The following is an 18,994-nucleotide window of genomic DNA, read 5'->3' on the forward strand; positions in this document are numbered from 1 at the left end:
AAATCTGAGAGGATGCGCATGAAACTAATGTCACCAAAATAATTTATTTCAGCTATTTAGGCTCTTGCCTCAGGGTCAGGATGGTGAATGTGTCACTATTTATCCCAGGTGAAGGTGAAATGTCGGGTAAGAGAGACTGCAGGCTGATAAATGCCATACACACGAGGACTCTGCCCGTGTATTTGGGGTCTGTGGTTCACAGCATCCTGTGAGCTAGCGACAGTTTTTAATACATCACCTCACAGTGGGAAACGGCAGCCTCGGACTCCTGATTCTCAGAAAGCATAGGAACAGGTCTCCAGGTCACGGCCTAATTAGACCAGTGACTGTTCCCACCAGGCGGGTGGCCCGGGCCCCTGCTCCTTCTAGAAATGCCAAGTTTCACTTCAAGAGCCTTACCTCTGTCTTGCCCATTGCTGCCCGGTGCCAAACCATTCACCACAGCTTTGGAAGCACCAACATCGCATTCTGAAAGAAAGAAAGAGCCCGAGGCTTGTGATCATGTCTCCCCACCCTTTCCTGAGTCCCACCTGGTGCAAAGTGCTGGCCCTGCGGGCTTTCTCAGGCCTGAAGAAGGGCCCCAGGGCGTCGTAGTTGAGTTCTGAGAATGCTCTGTGGCAGGGAGAACGAAAAAGCTGTTTGGGATGGGAAGTGTGTTGTGAGTGCTGTAAATTCTCTGGCTTCCTGGCTTGGCTTCACTTCTGACATTTAAAAAAAAAAATCTCCTTAATTCCCTGAAAATGGCATCTCCTGCCTGACAAAGGCTTATCCACCATTCCAAGGCCCTCAAACGCATCCCTGTGCATCCCGGATGAGAGCTGTCAGACAGCCAGGACAGAAACCTCAGGCTCTGGGACACTTCCCTTCACCCCACCCCACCGCCGCTGCCATGGAAGCCAGGCCGGCCCTCCCCCAGCCCACGGTCCCCGGCCGAGGCTCCTGTGTTCTGGTTGTGGCGATGACCTGGCCCCCTGACCGCTCTCCCGGCCTTCGTTCTACCCCTTCTCCACCCCAGCCCTCAGTCTGTATCCGGAGAGCACCCTCTAGACCCCCATCTGGCTGAAAAAGCCCCAGGGAGCAGGACAGAGAACAAAACAGGACAAAGCGACGTGATTTTCTAAAACCCTCCACTTTAAATATACTGTATTTCACTTCTATTTTATTTTTTTGTTTGTTTTTAATGTTTAAATTACATTTTTATTATTATATTTTTTAATTTATTTTGGCTGCACTGGGTCTTCGTCGCGGCAAGCGGGATCTTTTTTAGTTGCGGCATGAGGACTCTTAGTTGTGGCATGCATGAGGGATCTAGTTCTCCGACCAGGGATCAAACCCGGGCCCCCTGTATTGGGAGCGCAGAGTCTTACCCACTGGACCACCAGGGAAGTCCCTATTTTTGTTTTTTAAATTAATTTTTATTGGAGTATAGTTGCTTTACAATGTTGTGTTAGTTTCTACTGTACAGCAAAATGAATCAGCTATACGTATACATATATCCCCTCTTTTTTGGATTTTCTGCCCATTTAGGTCACCACAGTGCATTAAGCACAGTTCCCTGTGCTATACGGTATGTTCTCATTAGTTGTCTATTTTACACATAGTATCAATAGTGTATATGTGTCAATCCCAATCTCCCAATTCCTCCCACACCCCCTTCCCCCTTGGTATCCATACACTTGTTCTCTACGTCTGTGTCTCTATTTCTGCTTTGCAAATAATTCACTTCTATTTTGAAAAATAAAAATATCAGGGTTTAGTCTGGGAAGTCAATCATACATATTATCATTTCCATGAGGAAACAAATTGAACTTGGAATCAGGTTCCCCCAAATGTACATTAGGAATATCAATTTTTAGTAAGTGAGATGGCCTGTATGTTGGCATAAGTGGTTATATTCAAATGAACAAACTGACCTTCCTGATGATTAAAAGCAAACCAACAAACAAGCCCCACTAACCAGGAGCTACCCAGGGACAAAGCCTGGGCAACTCATCCCGGACTCCAGGCACTTCAGCCACAGGTCCCAGCCCTTTTCCAGCTGCAACTCCCTCCTGCCCCTGCCCGCCATGACCGTCTCCTCACAACCCCTTCAGCACATCAGATACTTTCTGATATTTAGGCCTTGGTTCCTGTGAGGCCTTCGGCCAGAAATGCACGCTCCCCCTTTTCCTAGCTTGGGGAAATCCTCTGCACCTTGAGGTTCACCTTGAATGTCACCTCCTGTGTGTCAGTAGAGACCTTTCAAAGTTCTGCTCAGCTGCAGACACTGAGAACCTCACTGCCCACCGGCAGCCTAAGCCCCACCCAGTTTCCCGTCCCAGAACTGACGGCAGCAGCCCAGAGAAGACAAGCAGGTGGGACATGTGATCAGTGTGCTTGGGGTGACGCCCCCTGCAGCCAAGAGCAAACCAAGCCACAAATATAATCATAACAGCTACGGGTTTTTAAAGCCCTCTATTTACCTGGATCTGAGGGTCCATGCTCAGCATTTCATAATGAGCACCTCATTTTTATTCTTAATATCCAGGCCCCTGGAGCTAGAAGTTAGGAACTCTTATTTTATAGATAAGGAATTTGAAGCTCAGAAAGGATGCCGGGCTCTAAGAACACTAAATAGGGATTTGAAGTCTGGTCTGGTCCATCCCACAGCTTATCTTCTTTGTCCCCAGCTAGGATAAACATTTTTTATTTTTAAAATGAAAAATGGTTTATATGTATAGAATACTCTCTCTATATAAACCAGATATATTCTATTTCCCCAAAAGCCCCCAACCCCAGTAGCTCATTTGGCTGAGACTTGGTCACCCTACCTGGGCTCTTAACAATCAGCCTGCCTGACATAAACTACACTGACAGGCCAGCCCAGGCGCTCCTGGATCCAGATGTGAGCAGGCCTACTGCCCCTGTGCCCGCCCCCCAACCCCGCCACAGCGGCCATGACCTCCCGACGCTGGCCTGTTCACTGCCCCCAATCTACCTACAGACAAAGGCTAGTTCTCCCAAAGTCCCCTTTGCACCTGCATTTCTGGGATGGATGGAAGGAGGGTGTTGGCAGAAAGCCAGAAATCCAAGTAAAAGAAATATCACCCGTTCCACCACTCCATCTTTTCTGACTATCCCTTCCCCATGCACCTGCCTAATTTCTCTTAACCATCCCCTTCCTAGGACTACAGGCCTTGCTTTGGGCCTCCCCAGTGCCAGCAGTCTCTGAGCTTCCACAAGGCCCAGCCCCATGTCCTTCCTTTCCTTTTGTGTTTTTTTTTTTTTTAATCAAACAACCAAACTTTAAGTAATTTGGAAAAATAATTCCATCACCTCACACTCACACCTCTGCAGCACAGTGCTGGTGGCCTGGGGTTGCCTCACGGGTCACTAGCCGGGTTGCCTCAGGGGTCACTAGCCAGGTGACCCCAGACATGCTGTTTTTTCCACCAAAGGTTAAAAACGAGTGTTTTCTACATAGCTGTTTTCTTCCTGGTGATCACTTTTATTAGTGGCATAATCTCCCATCAAGTAAACACACATAATGAACCTACTCATTCCCCACCTTCATGTGGGTGTTTTTGTTTCCTTCGAATTAAGACAGACATTCCCAAGAGCGGGATTATCAGGTCAAAGGGTCCAGATTTTTTGGACTCTCCCTAGGAAATGCCTCCTTTCAGCGTCACGCCTGAGAGAGAACTTGGGGAGAAGTCCCAGAGGCATTTCTGCACCCTTCACCGGCCCCTCCCTGCCCACTTCTTCCCCCCTTATTCATGCCAGGAGTGGTGATGCCAGTTTAGGCTAATCCTGATATTAGAAGAACAAGAAACTTTAGGCTGCAGAGCTAAGAAAAAACAAAACAAAGCAAAAAAAACCCTGGCCTATTTTGAATGACAGGAAAAACAAAAAGCCAAGCGAGAAGAAAAACTGAGTTGCAAAGCAGGGACTACTGGCGGTGCCCGAGTCCACCTGGAGGGGAAAAGAAGGGACGTAGCCCCCTCACTCATAGGAGAAGCGCCCATGGAGTCAAGGCCAAGCCCAGTCCCTCTCCTCGCCAGGAGGGAACCTGAGCTGATAACCCACGGAGGGGACACTGGACAGGCCTTGGGCTCAGTGCTCAGTACTTTAGAAGCACTGCCTCACTTAATCCTCACAAATCCCCATGAGGTGGTGCTTTCGTGATGTCCATCTTACAGAGGAGAGTGGAGAGAAGGATCCACCACAGGCCAAAGCCCGCACACTCAGTGTGTGTGGCCCTGACCCGATCCACCTGGGCCCTCCTCCTCCTAATAAGCACACACTGTCCGGCAAGGTTTAGGATTTGGCTAAAAGGGCACTGCATGCATGTAAATAAGCGGAAAGGCTTGTTTTTAACCTCCAGAGGTCTCTGATAACACCCTGGAGATATCTCAGGATTAGGAGGCCCCTGAGTGAGCTATCCACTAGGTCATCCCCCAGCCCACCCTGCCTGCAGGTCTCGGGAGGTTCCAGGGTGCACTCAGTAGCTAAGGTGGGCCTCCATCCCCAGATGGAAACTTCTCTGCCTCGAATCCTGGGCTGGAAAGCTGACAGCTCCTGGCTACACAAGGAGCAGGTACCTACCTATTCCCTTCTGTCTTCCCTAGCCCGGGCTTTATACCCCAGCTCTAAACCAAAACTACTCAGAACTGCTCATTTGTGTAGGTCTTGATTTTTACTACCAAAGGCATAGCAAAAGGGTGGTTTTGCCCTGATAAAGGAAGCGATGGATTAGCTCATACCATGGGGCAATTATGGTCAATCTGTTTACTTTTGCTGCAGTCACTCAGATTAAGAAATGCCACTGAGGTGTATACATATGTCAACATTTATCAAATAATATATTTAAAGTATCCACAAGTTTATTGTATGCCAATTATATCTCAATAAAGTTGTTAAATCGAGGGAAAGGGGGCCCGTTATAAAGATTAGGACACAGTACATGTAAAGTGTATAGCACAGTTCTTGACATATGGTAGGTACTCAATAAATCATTAAGAATAAAGGTTGTGATGACGATTTATGACAAAGCTTTGGCGCTTACCCAGGACTCGAAAGATAAAAAATGAAATGCACTTGGGGCCTTCAGAGTAAGAGGGAAATCTGGGTAAACAGTCCAGTTTTGCAGATTTGTCAGGAAGAGAAAGACAGGGTTTTAAATGACTTACCAGAGCTCATGGTGGTGATAGGACAAGTCTTCTGTAACTGGGGCTCTGCAGAAAAACAAACACCACAATGGAATTGATGAATGGCAGGTTCGAGATAAATCCCTATGGTTCACATTAAAAATGCAAACACCGTATATAAGCCTTGATAAAACAGAGGTGGACCAGGCATTACTTGGCCAGGCTTCTGGTTCTTGGTTGGCTGTGTACTAACCTGACCTTGGGCACATAACTCAAACTCCCTGGCCTCCGTTTTGTCAACCGTACTTGGTTTAGACACTCTCCAAGATCCCTTCCACCTATAACATTCTATTAAGAACCTCAAGTTACATGAGTCCATGTGGATCAAGGAGAGGGTGAAGGAAAGAACCAAGTTTTAGGACAGAGAGATAAAATCACAACACAAACTGATTATTGGAGAGTAAAAATAAGATTATATATAGCTTATTATGCTCAAGAAAACGTTCTAGGTGCTTTAAATATATTAATTCATTTGATCCTCACAAGGACCCTGTAAGGTAAGAACTAGCATTGTATTAGTTTACACAGATGAGGAAACCAAAGCACAGAGAGGCGAACAGCTTGCTGCTCATGTGGCAGAGTTGATTCTGGAACCCAGACAGCCCGACCTGAAAGCCCAGGCACGTAGGAACTACACTCTACTGCCTTGAGGTGGGAATGCTGTCCACTTACTCACTGATATGCAAACGGTAACCCTCTCATTTAATATGGTCCCATCTGAAGTCCCCCAAAACCACTGGCTACTGTCACTATAGTTTTATCTCTTCTAGGACTTTTTTTTTGTGGCTGCGTTGGGTCTTCATTGCTGCGCACAGGCTTCCTCTAGTTGCAGTGAGCGGGGGCTACTCTCTGTTGCAGTGCGTGGGCTTCTCATTGCAGTGGCTTCTCTTGTTGTGAAGCATGGGCTCTAGGCACGCGGGCTTCAGTAGTTGTGGCTCATGGGCTCTAGAGGTGCATGGGCTTAGTTGCTCTGCAGCATGTGGGATCTTCCCGGGCTAGGGATCGAACCCGTGTCCCCTGCATCAGCAGGCGGACTCTTAACCACTGCGCCACCAGGGAAGTCCTAGAATCTTACATAAATGGTATCATATGGTACGTCATCTTTTGTACCTGGCTTCTCTCACTTAGCATAACACAATTTAGCAACTGGCCATATACGTGTGGGTCTATTTCTGGACTTTGTTCCATTTATTTGTCTTTATCTAATCCATTGTCTTGATAATTAGAGCTTTATAGTAAGTCTTGAAATCGGGTAGTGTGAGCCTTCCAACTTCATTCTTTTTCAAAATCATTTTGGTTCTTCCAGGTCCTCTGCATTTTCATAAAAAGTTTAGAGTCATCTTACCAGTTTCCACCAAAACAAAAAAAGCCTGCTGGAATTTTGAATGGGTTCCTGTTCAATCTATGTATCAATCTGGGGGAAATTAACATTTTAACAACATTGAATTTCCAATTCATGAGAATGAACTGTCTCCCTTTATGCAGGTCCCCTTTAATTTCTCTCAGCAATGTCTTGTAGCTTTCAAGGTACAAGTCTTGCACATGTTTTGAATAGTAAGGTCTAGCTAAACACATCTGAAGGACAACCTGAAAAGTAAGTCTTCATGAGCTGTAGAACCTTACTATTTAACATGTGGTCTGCAGACCAGCAGCTGGGAACTCACTAAAAAATGGGAGAAATGCAGAATCAATGCTGCACCAACTTAATCAGAATCTGCATTTTAACAAGATCCCCAGCTGGTCCCTATGTACTTTCAAGTGTGAAAAGCAATGATGTAGAGGATATCAACTTCCCGGTTCATGAATTCTGTATTAAGGTCATGGTATGGTCTGAGGGTCTGCACCAAGAGACACGCTTTAGTCTCCTTTTTAACGCTGAAGTCAGGCACCAGTTTCCTTTCTGGGTGGTTGTCTTGTTCACTGTCCTTGGAATTGACTGAACAGAAGCTGGGGGCAAAAAGGAAATCATTCTAAGTCCGTCTCTCCAGCCCAAATCAGCTGTAAGTTTGCCTCTGTCACTGTCAAGTACACCTGAGACTACCCGTGACCTTCAACAGCCCCTCAGATTGTTCTCTAAGCTGTGGAAACATTTGTTCTTTCAGTTAAGAACACAACCCCCTGTGTTCTGTATGCTCAGGTGGTTTCCAATCCTGGTTTTATGATACCTTCGTTTGCCTCCCAGGGCCAAAACGGATATCCGGATAGCATCCAAATGTTTTATTTTTTAAATCATTTAAATAATTATGCTAAGGTTTTATTTATTTAACTTTTAAAGCACGACTGTAGAAATGTTTTCGTTTCAACACTGAAGTTATCTTTTTTTTTTTTTAACACCTTTATTGGAGTATAATTGCTTTACAATGGTGTGTTAGTTTCTGCTTTATAACAAAGTGAATCAGCTATACATATACATATATCCCCGTATCTCCTCCCTCTTGCATCTCCCTCCCATCCTCCCTATCCCACCCCTCTAGGTGGTCACAAAGCACCAAGCTGATCTCCCTGTGCTATGCGGCTGCTTCCCACTAGCTATCTATTTTACATTTGGTAGTGTATATATGTCCATGCCACTCTCTGACTTCGTCCCAGTTTACCCTTCCCCCTCCCCGTGTCCTCAAGTCCGTTCTCCACATCTGCGTCTTTATTCCTGTCCTGCCCCTAGGTTCTTCAGAACCACTGTTTTTTTTTTAGATTCCATATATATATGTGTTAGCATACAGTGTTTGTTTTTCTCTTTCTGACTTACTTCCAACAGTGAAGTTATCTTAATATTTTTCTTTCTTTACAATACTTTCTAACCTTTATCTGCATAAATAGCATTTACATAGTTGTAAACAATGTCTGGACAGCTTTGTGTTCTAGTTCTCAAATTAAATATTTCATGAACATTTTTCTGGATTTTTACAGTCATCATTTTAATGACTGTGACATTCCATAATTCATTTACCAGCTCCCTCTGTAGAGTTTAATTTGTCTTAATTTTAAAAATAAGTACATAAATGGACTATTACTCAGTCATAAAAAAAGAATGAAATAATGCCATTTGTAGCAACATGGATGGACCTAGACATTATTTTACTAAGTCAGACAGAGAAAGACAAATATCATATGATATTACTTATACGTGGAATCTAAAAAGAATGATACAAACTTATTTACAAAACAGAAATAGACTCACAGACATAGAAAACAGACTTATGGTCACCAAAGGGGAAAGTGGGCAGGGGGGATAAATTAGGAGTTTAGGATTAACAGATACACACTAAGAAATAGATAAGAAACAGGTAAACAACAAGGACCTACTGTATAGCACAGGGAACTATATTCAGTATCTTATAATAACCTATAATGGAAAAGAATCTGAAAAAGTATGTATATATTATATACATTATATACATACACACATATATATAAAAAACTGAATCAGTTTGCAGTACACCTGAAACTAACAACAATGTAAATCAACTATACTTCAATTAAAAAAATAAGTACATAGCACAACAGCATTCTGAGGTTGGGGGAGAAATGAATGGAAATGTCTTATAAAGCAAACAAAAAGGATACCTCAACTCGCACGTGATGAGTCTTCACCATCTGTCATATGTGGGTCACCCTTTGCACATTTTATATATTTCTCAATACAGACACTAGTAATTTCTAGATGTCAGCCCCACCCTTACTTACAAAGTGACCTAAAGTACATATGGGCAGGGATAGTATCCCAAATACTAACCATCACTTTACTACAAACATCCACCAACCAGAGTGGATGCCAGGTGTAGAGCTCTCTGGGGGAGGGCCCTCCCCAGGCCAGGTGTTTTACCGTTTAGTGGTTGGATTGTGAAAAGATGGAAGGAGAATGGGTCCAGGGTGGTAGGACACCATTCCAGTACTTGAGGAACTTGTATGACGTAGTAGGCGGCAACGACAATGCCTAGGTGGGTACCAGCTCTGCACACATAGACTTTTTCGGTACTAGGTCCTGTTACATGCTCTCACTTGGTTGTTTAAATAGGCAGCAGGTGACACGAAGCAGGGGATAGTTTAAAATAATATCAAAATAAAAACTGTGGCAGTGGCAGTTGTGTCGAGGACGGTGCCCAGTGTCCCGTCCTCGGCGGTGGTTGCAACAGCAGTGACACCTTATCCAGACTCTTCCAGGGCCTGGTGTTGGCTCTGAGTCCATCCATCTCAGCCTCTTTGAATTTCTGCCTGTTCTGAGTGTGGTTCACCTGCCTCTTGTAAATTCTGAACCACCTGAGATCTTGCCAATAAATCTCCCTTTCAGTCTGAGTTAACCAGAGGCCATGCCTGTTCGTTTGCAACCAAAGCATCTTGAGCAGCACAAGATGAGGGGGAGGAGCGAGCCCCAAAGGTTTCAGTGGGAGAGGAGAATCTTCATTCCTCTCTCCTGAATAAGGCTGTCCAGAGGGGAATCCCAAGTGGCTCAGCAAACAGTTTTGTCTCTACAACCTGAAGAGCTCAGAGTCAGGGTGGCGGGGATGCAGTCAGGAAGCTGCACAAACTGAGTCTGACCAGAGAACGCTTAAAGCTTTAAAAGTCACAATCTAATCCCCACAGTTTATTTAGAGATAGTACAAGTATTACAATCATATGTTAAACATGAGAGTTTATTTTACATAAAAATTTCTGACACTTAATATTTATTTAAAAACTAAGCTGTAAAGAGTTTGAGTTGGTTGAGAACATGATGGCACATCTCTATAATTTCTCCCCAAGTCTCCTCCAAAGGAGGCAGGAGCCTTTGGGTAAAAACCAAAAAAGATGAACAGTGCCACCTAGTGGCAAAACTGGACCACTACAAGTGGGCAGCAATCCCCCGGTGGGTTGCAGGAACCTACAGTGTCATGGCTTGGGTGGGCCGGCTAGGCTCAAGCCGCCATTCCACCCCTCGGGCTGTCAAGACCTACCGAACTTGGTCAGAACACCACAGCATCAACAGACATTCCACCAAAAGAACAAGATGTGAAGTAGCCAGTCTTGTTAAGAATGCATCCAGATAATCAACGGTTCTGCATGGTCCCTCTCTAATTCCACAACCCTGTAATTCTGAGATAAGTCTCGATGCCACAGAGTGAATAATTACCAAAAAGCAAAAGTTGCTCATGCTCCCAGCTGAAATAGAATCCAATAACTAAATATGGGTTGTTTATTGGGGAAGGAAAGAAGGTCCTTCCTTATATGGATGATTCAGGGATATATGACAAGGGAGGAAGTGAGTTTGTAAAAATAAATTCAAGATCCAGCAAAGATTCTTGGAAGAGAATGAGCCCCTGGTTGACCTCTCACTCAGCATGCTCCAGCTTCCCCTATGACCTACGGTGTTTTGCCTCCATTGCTTCTTCCCAAATACACATACATACACACACAATTCTAAGATTCTGGAAGGGAGACGCTGTGCCATCCTCAGGACTGAGCATTTAGTGGGTGGGTGTTCAGTCAGGAACTTTGCCCTCATCTCTATTTAGCCTTCAGAACCTAACTTTCAAGTCTTATCTTCAAAATAACCAAGACCCTCCTTATCTCCACTGTAGCTGCCTACAGGAAGCTAGCTCCCCATTCGACCAGACCCTGATTATACTCTAGCTCTAAAATCCAATCTGCCAACCTGATATATACACACACACACACATACACATACATACACATATATACATATGCATATATATTTGCAGCTACGTCCAGTGGCTTGAAAAGAATAGGCACAGCTCACAAAGCCCCAGAATACATGCTTGGCCTTATTGCTTTATACTTTGCTGATCCACCAGCAAAGGCAAGTTTCTGCAATTTTTTGACAGCACATCTTCCTCTCAATCTCTAATCATGCCGTTTCTCTTCAAATGCACTCTGCATTATTGGAGAGGGTGCAGAAGGCTCTTCAGAAAGCCAGAAAGGATAAACACTGAGTCGCTAACACTTCCTTTCAAGGGGAGGAAGCTAGAATAAACTCGACCCTGACATTAAGTTCAGCCTGGAATCCCATGACACGGCTGGGGGCTCAGAACAGCACAAGCCCATGGTTTCTGTGGAAAGACCGATGCTTCTGGAGAGGGAGCAATAGGTCATCCCCCACATCCTCCCATTTCCTCCTGGAATCCCTCCAATGTGGTTTCCGTTCTAACCAGTTATCTAAAATGGCCTTCAGAAAGGTTTCCAGTGCACACACATGACCAAGCGCAACAGTTTCTGCAGTGGTCGGGGCCTCACTGACCTTGCCACTGAATTTAAGACAGTTAACTCCTTCCTCCTCCCAAGCACTTTCTGGTCCTGATTTGTAAACGTCACTGTGGACTGGTTTACCTTGAGCCATGAGGCTCTTCCTTCTAGAACAGGATCTCTGCAGTGCTTCTAGGAGTTTAAAGGGCTAGAGGACCCTGAGCTGGGTCCTCATTCCTTTCCAACTGCATGCTCACTTCCTAGAAGATTTCACCTGGACTATTAGAACCAGAAGCATCCGTGCAGGTTACCTAGCCCCTCTTCATGGTTTTCCACCTGTTCTGGAAGAAAGTTCCATGAGCCCCCTCAGGCTAACAGGGCAGCTGTGCTTTTATCGATTTCATTCATTTATACTTGCTGAGCTTTCCTTGGATAAATGGGTTGTATGGCTACAAAAAATTCAGAAACCAGAAATCTAATCCATTCCCTTATTATTTAGGTGCAAAAACAGATTCAGGAAAAGTTTCCCTTAGTCTTGCTCTTTATTCTGTCTACTAAGCCCACTTTACCTCCTATCCCTCTTTTTTTTTTTTTTTTTTTTAATTTTTATTGGAGTATAGTTGATTTACAGTGTTGTGTTAGTTTCTGCTGCATGGCAAAGTGAATCAGCTATACAAATAACCACTCTTTTTTAGATTCTTTTCCCATATAGGTCATTACAGAGTATTGAGTAGAGTTTCCTGTGCTGTACAGCAGGTCCTTATTAGTTATCTATTTTATATATAGTAGTGTGTATATGGCAATCCCAATCTCCCAATTTATCCCTTCCCCCCTTTGCCCCCTGGTAACCATAAATTTGTTTTTTACATCTGTGACTATTTCTGTTTTGTAAGTAAGTTTCTTTGTTCCATTTTTTTAGATTCCACATATAAGCGATACCATATGATATTTGCCTTTCTCTGTCTGACTTACTTCACTCAGTATGGTAATCTCTAGGTCCACCCATGTTGCTGCAAATGGCATTATTCCATTGCAGCACTATTTACAATAGCCAGGACATGGAAGCAACCTAAATGTCCACTAAAAGAGGAATGGATAAAGAAGATGTCGTACATATATACAATGGAATATTACTTAGCCTCTTATCCCTCCATCTTCCTCCTCAGGGCACCTTCAGCCTTTGGTGTCTTGGCAATGAACACTGAATTCCAGATGAGAAGCAACCATCCACAGCCAATTCCTGAACTAGCCAGTGCCAATTCCCCCTTATAACCTTCTGATATCACACTATTACTCACCGAACAATGCAAAGTGTTCTGATAATCAGTTACAAAGATTACTGGCCAAGTCCATTACTCATTTTTTCCCACCCTGCCTTCCTGGTTTCCCCTCCTCCAATCAAGTTCACTAGACAGTGAGGCCCCTCCAGCAGGGCAGGGTCTTGATCATCTCTGTATCCTACTGTCTAGTATGGTGCCTAGCTCAGAGCAGGCACCCAATTAGTATCGGTGGGGTGAATGTCTCCTCATTCCCTTGCCACCTGCCTAGTCTTGTCAATTCTTCTGCCTTCATGACTCATACAACCCAGCCACCACTGCTTTTCCATCCTCACACTCACCATTCTATTCCACCACCTCATTCCTAGACAATTACAATGGCCTAATAAGCCTCGGAATCACCCTATAGCCCATGTCCTGCCACGTTCTGACATTAGCAGTGTAAGAGTTCCTCGGTCAAATTTCACTGGAGAAAAAAAATCTGCGGGACCCCTATAAACTCAGAATGGTTGGCTGGGTGGTACGGGGCAAAAGGAAAAAAGGCAGCAAACCTCCTAGGAAAGAATAAGGTAAAACACAGGCCTGACGATACCGTTCCAACAGCATTACTTTAGCACCTACTGTGCACCCAGAATAGTGCTTGGCCCAAAGGAGACCAATGTGAATCGGACAGTTGCTGTCTTTGAGGCCACCACGGAGCTGTAGGACAACAGACATGTCCCATTTAATATAATATGATGGGTAACCCTCTGCTAGTGATCTGACCTAAGTGTTACAGGAGCATAGGAAGAAGAGGAATAAATTCTGCAAGGAGAGAGAATCAAGGAATGAATAAATACTAAAATATTTTAAGTGTTCAACATCACACCTTCTAAAATCACCTTAAATGTCATGCTTTGGGAAACATTGGTCTAAATGTCCAAATTCCTTAAAATACCATAAGGCTCTGTAAGATGAAGTCCCAATTACTTTTCCAGTCTCATCTCCCACGGGTATCAATAAGCCCTAAACTCCATGTGTATCATATTTGTCATTCCTATTGAATCCTGAACCAGATTTCCCATTTCCAAGTCTTTAATCTCATTGTTACTTCCCACTAATGCCCTCTCCCAAACCTCCCCAAATATTAAGGCCAATCCCAGTCACCAGATCCACCGACCCAACAAAAATGGAAGATTTTAATTTTGGTTTAGTCTTATTTTTAATCACTATTGAAAGGCATGGACTTCTCTGGTGACACAGTGGTTAAGAATCCGCCTGCCAATGCAGGGGACACGGGTTCGAGCCCTGGCCTGGGAAGATCCCACATGCCGCAGAGCAACTAAGCCCGTGAGCCACAACTACTGAAGCCCATGCGCCTAGAGCCCGTGAGCCACAACTACTGAGCCCGCGGGCCACAACTACTGAAGCCCATGCACCTGGAGCCCGTGCTGCACAACAAGAGAAGCCACTGCAATGAGAAGCCCGTGCACCGCAAGAGTAGCCCTCGCTCGCCACAACTAGAGAAAGCCCGCACACAGCAATGAAGACCCAATGCAGCCAAAAATAAATAAATAAATAATTATTAAAAAAAAAAGAAAGTCATGATGATAAGGAATTCATTTAATAAGACTTATTTAATAATCACAGAATTCAGAAATCCCATGCCCAAGCTCCCACTAAAGTCATCACACTCTCAACTCAGGCCCTTGCCAGAGATGGGCCAAGCAAGATCCGGAGTTGGAAAGTTAGCTACCGATAAACCTGCAATCGTTTTTTTTCCCTTTTATACTTAAATGAAGTCTTTAAATAAACATGCAAAGTTGATTCTGCCAACAAAATTGCCAATAAGAAAACACAGCCCAAAAGAGTTTCAAGTTTTATACATGCAAAATTATTTGAGCTTCAGACAATAGAATTTAGGAGATAATATATGATTACAAGTTATGTATTACAACACATGGTTTACAGCAAACATAATAGAGAGGATTAATATCTTTGTTTTACAGTGTACTCGATACTTATTGCCAAGAAAAAAATGTTAAAGGCATGAAGAAATTCCAAGAAAAAAGGCAAACAAATCTGAGAAAAATGTTCACTTAACCTGATTAGTTTAAAAAGAAGATTCAAATAATGGCTAACCATTTTTCCCACTTCTTAAGTTAGTCCACAAATTTAAAAGCACTAACGCTCAGTGTGGTCAAATGCAAAGACACTGACATTTTCCTACAGTCATTGACACTGTAAATTGTTACCACTGTTTTCAGCACAGCACATCAAGACTTAATGTAGCTCATACCCTTTGTGCTTTAGGGGAATCCAGTTCAAAGAAAGAACACCAAATGACAATAAAGCTACGTAGACAGAGATGTTTACCACAACTTTGTTAATAGTAAAAACCTAGAAACACTCCTGTGTTCAGTGACAGGGGGCCAATTACATGGCCACTCACCCCCTGGGTGGACTGAACCGTTATGAAGATAATGGTTATGTAGACCGTACAACATGGGAAAACACTTCTTATGAGATTAGGTGAATAAAGCAGGATGTAGGTCTGTGTGACGTTTCTGATTATAAATATGTAAAAACCAAAATGTGTGCACATACTTCAAAGGAAATATGCCCAAATTCTAATAATGATATGGTAGCATGGAATTCCAGGTAACTTTTAAATTTCATTTCTATTTTCCAAATTGCGTATAATGTGATTATAATACACTTCTTTTTTAATGAAAGGAAGTTGTTTTTTAATCTCATCCCTGGCATTTGATATGCAATTGTGTAATCTTCAGGACTTTAAAGAGCAAATTCTAGCAGACAAGCTAAAAAAAAAAAAAAAAAAAAATGCCACTAACAGTCTTGTCCATTAGAACATGGCAGCCCCACATGATGCAATCTTTCTCAGGACCCATAACAAATACCCCAAATATGGAATTGCAACATTAATTGCCAGTGATTGCTTTTGTTTAATGAAGCCAAACTACTCCCATGCAGTTCCTTATGAGGACAAGGGAGGCAGTAAAATGACGAGAACGTTCAGCCAGATTTCCTAAAGAAGCAATTACACCAAAACGTTTCATCTTAAAATAGTCCACAGGGGCTGCCAGGTGACAACACACACAGTACCCCACTGCTCCCAAAGCCTGCTCGCTGCCAATTCCCTGCTCCTAACCTGATTCCATGGCATTCCAGAGACCTGAGCTCCTCAAACTCTTTATATGTACAACTCTGGGCACACACAGTTTCTTAAGCCTGCATTGTTAACCAAGACAAGTCTTAAATACAAAAACTGGCCCACGTGTGTTTCCCAAATATGGCTGTGTCTACAGAACCAAAACAAAGCTAACTACAGCATCCAGTACACTCGAAACACTCCACTTAGGAAATCTAGATAACTGAAACAAGGGCAGATTCCCAAATTCGTTAGATAACAGCAACACATCTTAGCTCTGTTTAAATTGTAAACACATAACCTCAAACTAATAAAGGCAAGCCCAGGATACAGATGACGCCTTTCTTCTGAAGCAGTTACTACACAATGTCTACCTGTAGAGAAAGCATGAATGAAAGCATTTTGAATTCTCAGGAGAGTCAAGGTTGAACCATAGGCTATCGGTAAAGAGACTAAGAAGTTACTGTGGGTGGCTGAAAAAAATCTTACACAGCTGAAAAAGGTCTTTTAGAGCTTGAGCACGGGAAAGAAGGGTGGGTTTGATATGGCAGGAAAGGTGTCCACGCTTCTAGAAGATCCCTAATTCCCTCTCAACTTTTCTTTTAAACCACAAAATTCCTAAGGCCACATATTTACCACATCATATATCATACAGACATCTGCAGTACAGGCCCATACCATGCTGAGGAATGAGGGAACAGAAGTTCCATTCAGTAAAAAGACTCTGGGTCCTTTGCAAATACATAAATACCTCAATTCATAATACTGGCTTATTCAGGAATTGCTTGTTTTCCTTAAGACGTTCTGAAATTTTACTGAAAGTATACTAACCTAGCAAACAGCTAACAGAAACAATGAAAGCATCACCTTTTCTGAGAAAACCTCTATTCTCAGCAGCATTTGTTTAATAACTGAAGTGGAACACATGCAGTCAGGCCCAGAATCAATACTCCCTGAACCCAGACCTTGGAGGCTGAGGACTGCATCAGATCCTTGATGCTTAATGGTAATATATGTGAGACACCGACTTCCATTCATCACTCAGTAAATTGCAGTACGTTAGCTACTTTTCTCTTTTAATTGTATTTTGCACTAACTTTAGGCAATTTGAGTTTATCAGGTATAAAATCTACAGCCAAGTATTTGAAAATACAGTGCAGATTTCTGAAATGAGTTTTCTTCCAACTAAGCTAAAATCATTAAAAATATTCAATATAGTGCCAAGGTCATAGCAAGCATTCAATAAAAAGTTTTTGGCTTTTTTTTAACCTATGTTATTTCTCAGACCAGATTACCTAGAAATCAGTTGGCATCTATTATACATTTATATATTAATAAACATTTTATATATACACACACATACACACACACACACACACATTTCTGACTTCAGCTGCTCTATGTGTATCCAACTATATCAATAATCACTTTGAACATCTATGGTCTAAATGCACCAATTAAAAGAGATTATTAGAGTGGATCAAAAAACAAGACCCAATTGTATGTTGTAAGTAACCCGCTTTAACTATAAAGACACAGATTAAAAGTAAATGGATGGAGAAAAATATACTGTGCTAACAGTTTCTATATGCGTTTAGTGGCTGTGCAAAACCACCACAAACAAAGAGTCAGAAGAACTGGGTTTGAAACCAAACTCTATCAGGGCTGCAAATTGGGAAGGCCCTTAGTTTCTCAGCCTCAGTTTACTCACCTACAAAAAGAAATGAACAATACCTAATTCCATAAGGTGTTTCTAAATTTTAAAATCTATATGAAATATTGTAAAGTGTTGTTATAAAAGGAAACGTATTCCAGCAAAGAGATGCTGGTCTAGTCCTGTTATCCTTTTATTGCTTTAACAGGCTGATGAATATAATCACTGCATATCTTATCATGAAGTTGATATTACCAATACTTACCTGTATAAAACGTCAGGCTTTATAAACTGAAGTAGCACCGAAAAACCAAGAAATCCGTCTCTGGCTCTGCCTTCCTATGCAAAATCAGGCAATGGAGGACACTCTTCATAAAAACATCATATTTTAAGACACTTCAGAGTTGCTCTCTAAGGTCAGGTCTCAAGAAACCACCATTAATTCAAGATCCATTTCTGTGCATGCATTCTATGCAAGGTCCCGTGCACAGGCTTCAGAACAGAGAGATGAACCATCTCTTCATTTCCTAAATGCTGACTGTGAACCAGCCATTTACCTACATCATTTCTAATCTTGAGAACCCCTTATAAGATTCCCATACCCATTTTGCAAATAAAAAAACAGCCTCAATGGAAGTGAAAAGACTCACTGAAGAGTCTTGCAAAAGCAAGTAGGAAAGATCCTGGTGCTGGCTCCCAAGCCCAGGCTCATTCCAGTCCATGATCCTCACCCAAAGAGGCACAACACAGTCCCTGCCGGAAGCTGTTCAGAGAAGAGACACACCTTAAAAAGAGAGATGGGGGACTTCCCTGGTGGTCCAGTGGGTAAGACTCCACACTCCCAATGCAGGAGGCGCAAGTTTGACCCCTGGTTGGGGAACTAGATCCCATATGCCGCAACTAAGAAGTCTGCATGCCACAACTAAAGATCCCGCATGCTGCAGTGAAGATCCTGCATGCTGCAACTAAGGCCTGGTGCAGCCTAAATAAATAAACAAACAAACAAACAAATAAATAAATATTTGAAAAAAGAGAGAGAGAGATGGATAATCTCAGGGGGCATTTTTATCCAGCTGTGGTAATAATCAAATTTATCAACCAAGATAAGAGATGGTGCCTGCCTTCAGAGACCTTACATTGTAGTTGAGAAGACTAATAGCCTTGAAACCCCGATGAGGCGCTAAAGACAGCACGAAAGAGCATCTGTGGACTGCCCTCCACTGTAGGAATACGACAGCCAAGAGAATGCCAAGCTTCAAGACTCACCTGGGAAAGTTCAGGGGACATGCTGACAAATACACCCCTTTATGAATGTTTAAAATATCCCTGTTGGGCTTCCGTGGTGGCACAGTGGTTGAGAATCTGCCTGCCAATGCAGGGGACACGGGTTCGAGCCCTGGTCTGGGAAGATCCCACATGCCGCGGAGCAACTGGGCCCGTGAGCCACACCTACTGAGCCTGTGCGTCTGGAGCCCGTGCTCTGCAACAAGAGAGGCCGCGACAGTGAGAGGCCCGTGCACCGCGATGAAGAGTGGCCCCCGCTCGCCGC

At 43.3% G+C, this 18,994-nt stretch overlaps 1 protein-coding gene across 50 annotated transcripts in view; it reads right to left on the reverse strand.

Moving 5' to 3' along the window:
• Positions 1 to 18,994, reverse strand: part of SORBS1 (sorbin and SH3 domain containing 1) — a 241,433-nt gene that overhangs the window by 114,157 nt on the left and 108,282 nt on the right. For all 50 annotated transcript variants that reach the window (XM_082406464.1, XM_082406460.1, XM_082406437.1 and 47 more), the window contains 2 exons: positions 5,169 to 5,213; positions 400 to 468 (listed from right to left, as the gene is read on the reverse strand). In XM_082406464.1, the coding sequence (XP_082262590.1) occupies positions 400 to 468; positions 5,169 to 5,213 (114 nt within the window). The remainder of the gene's footprint in view (positions 1 to 399; positions 469 to 5,168; positions 5,214 to 18,994) is intronic.

The sequence above is a fragment of the Balaenoptera borealis genome, assembly GCF_965194805.1.
Source record: "Balaenoptera borealis genome assembly, chromosome: 10".
In the NCBI taxonomy this organism is placed as follows: domain Eukaryota; kingdom Metazoa; phylum Chordata; class Mammalia; order Artiodactyla; family Balaenopteridae; genus Balaenoptera; species Balaenoptera borealis.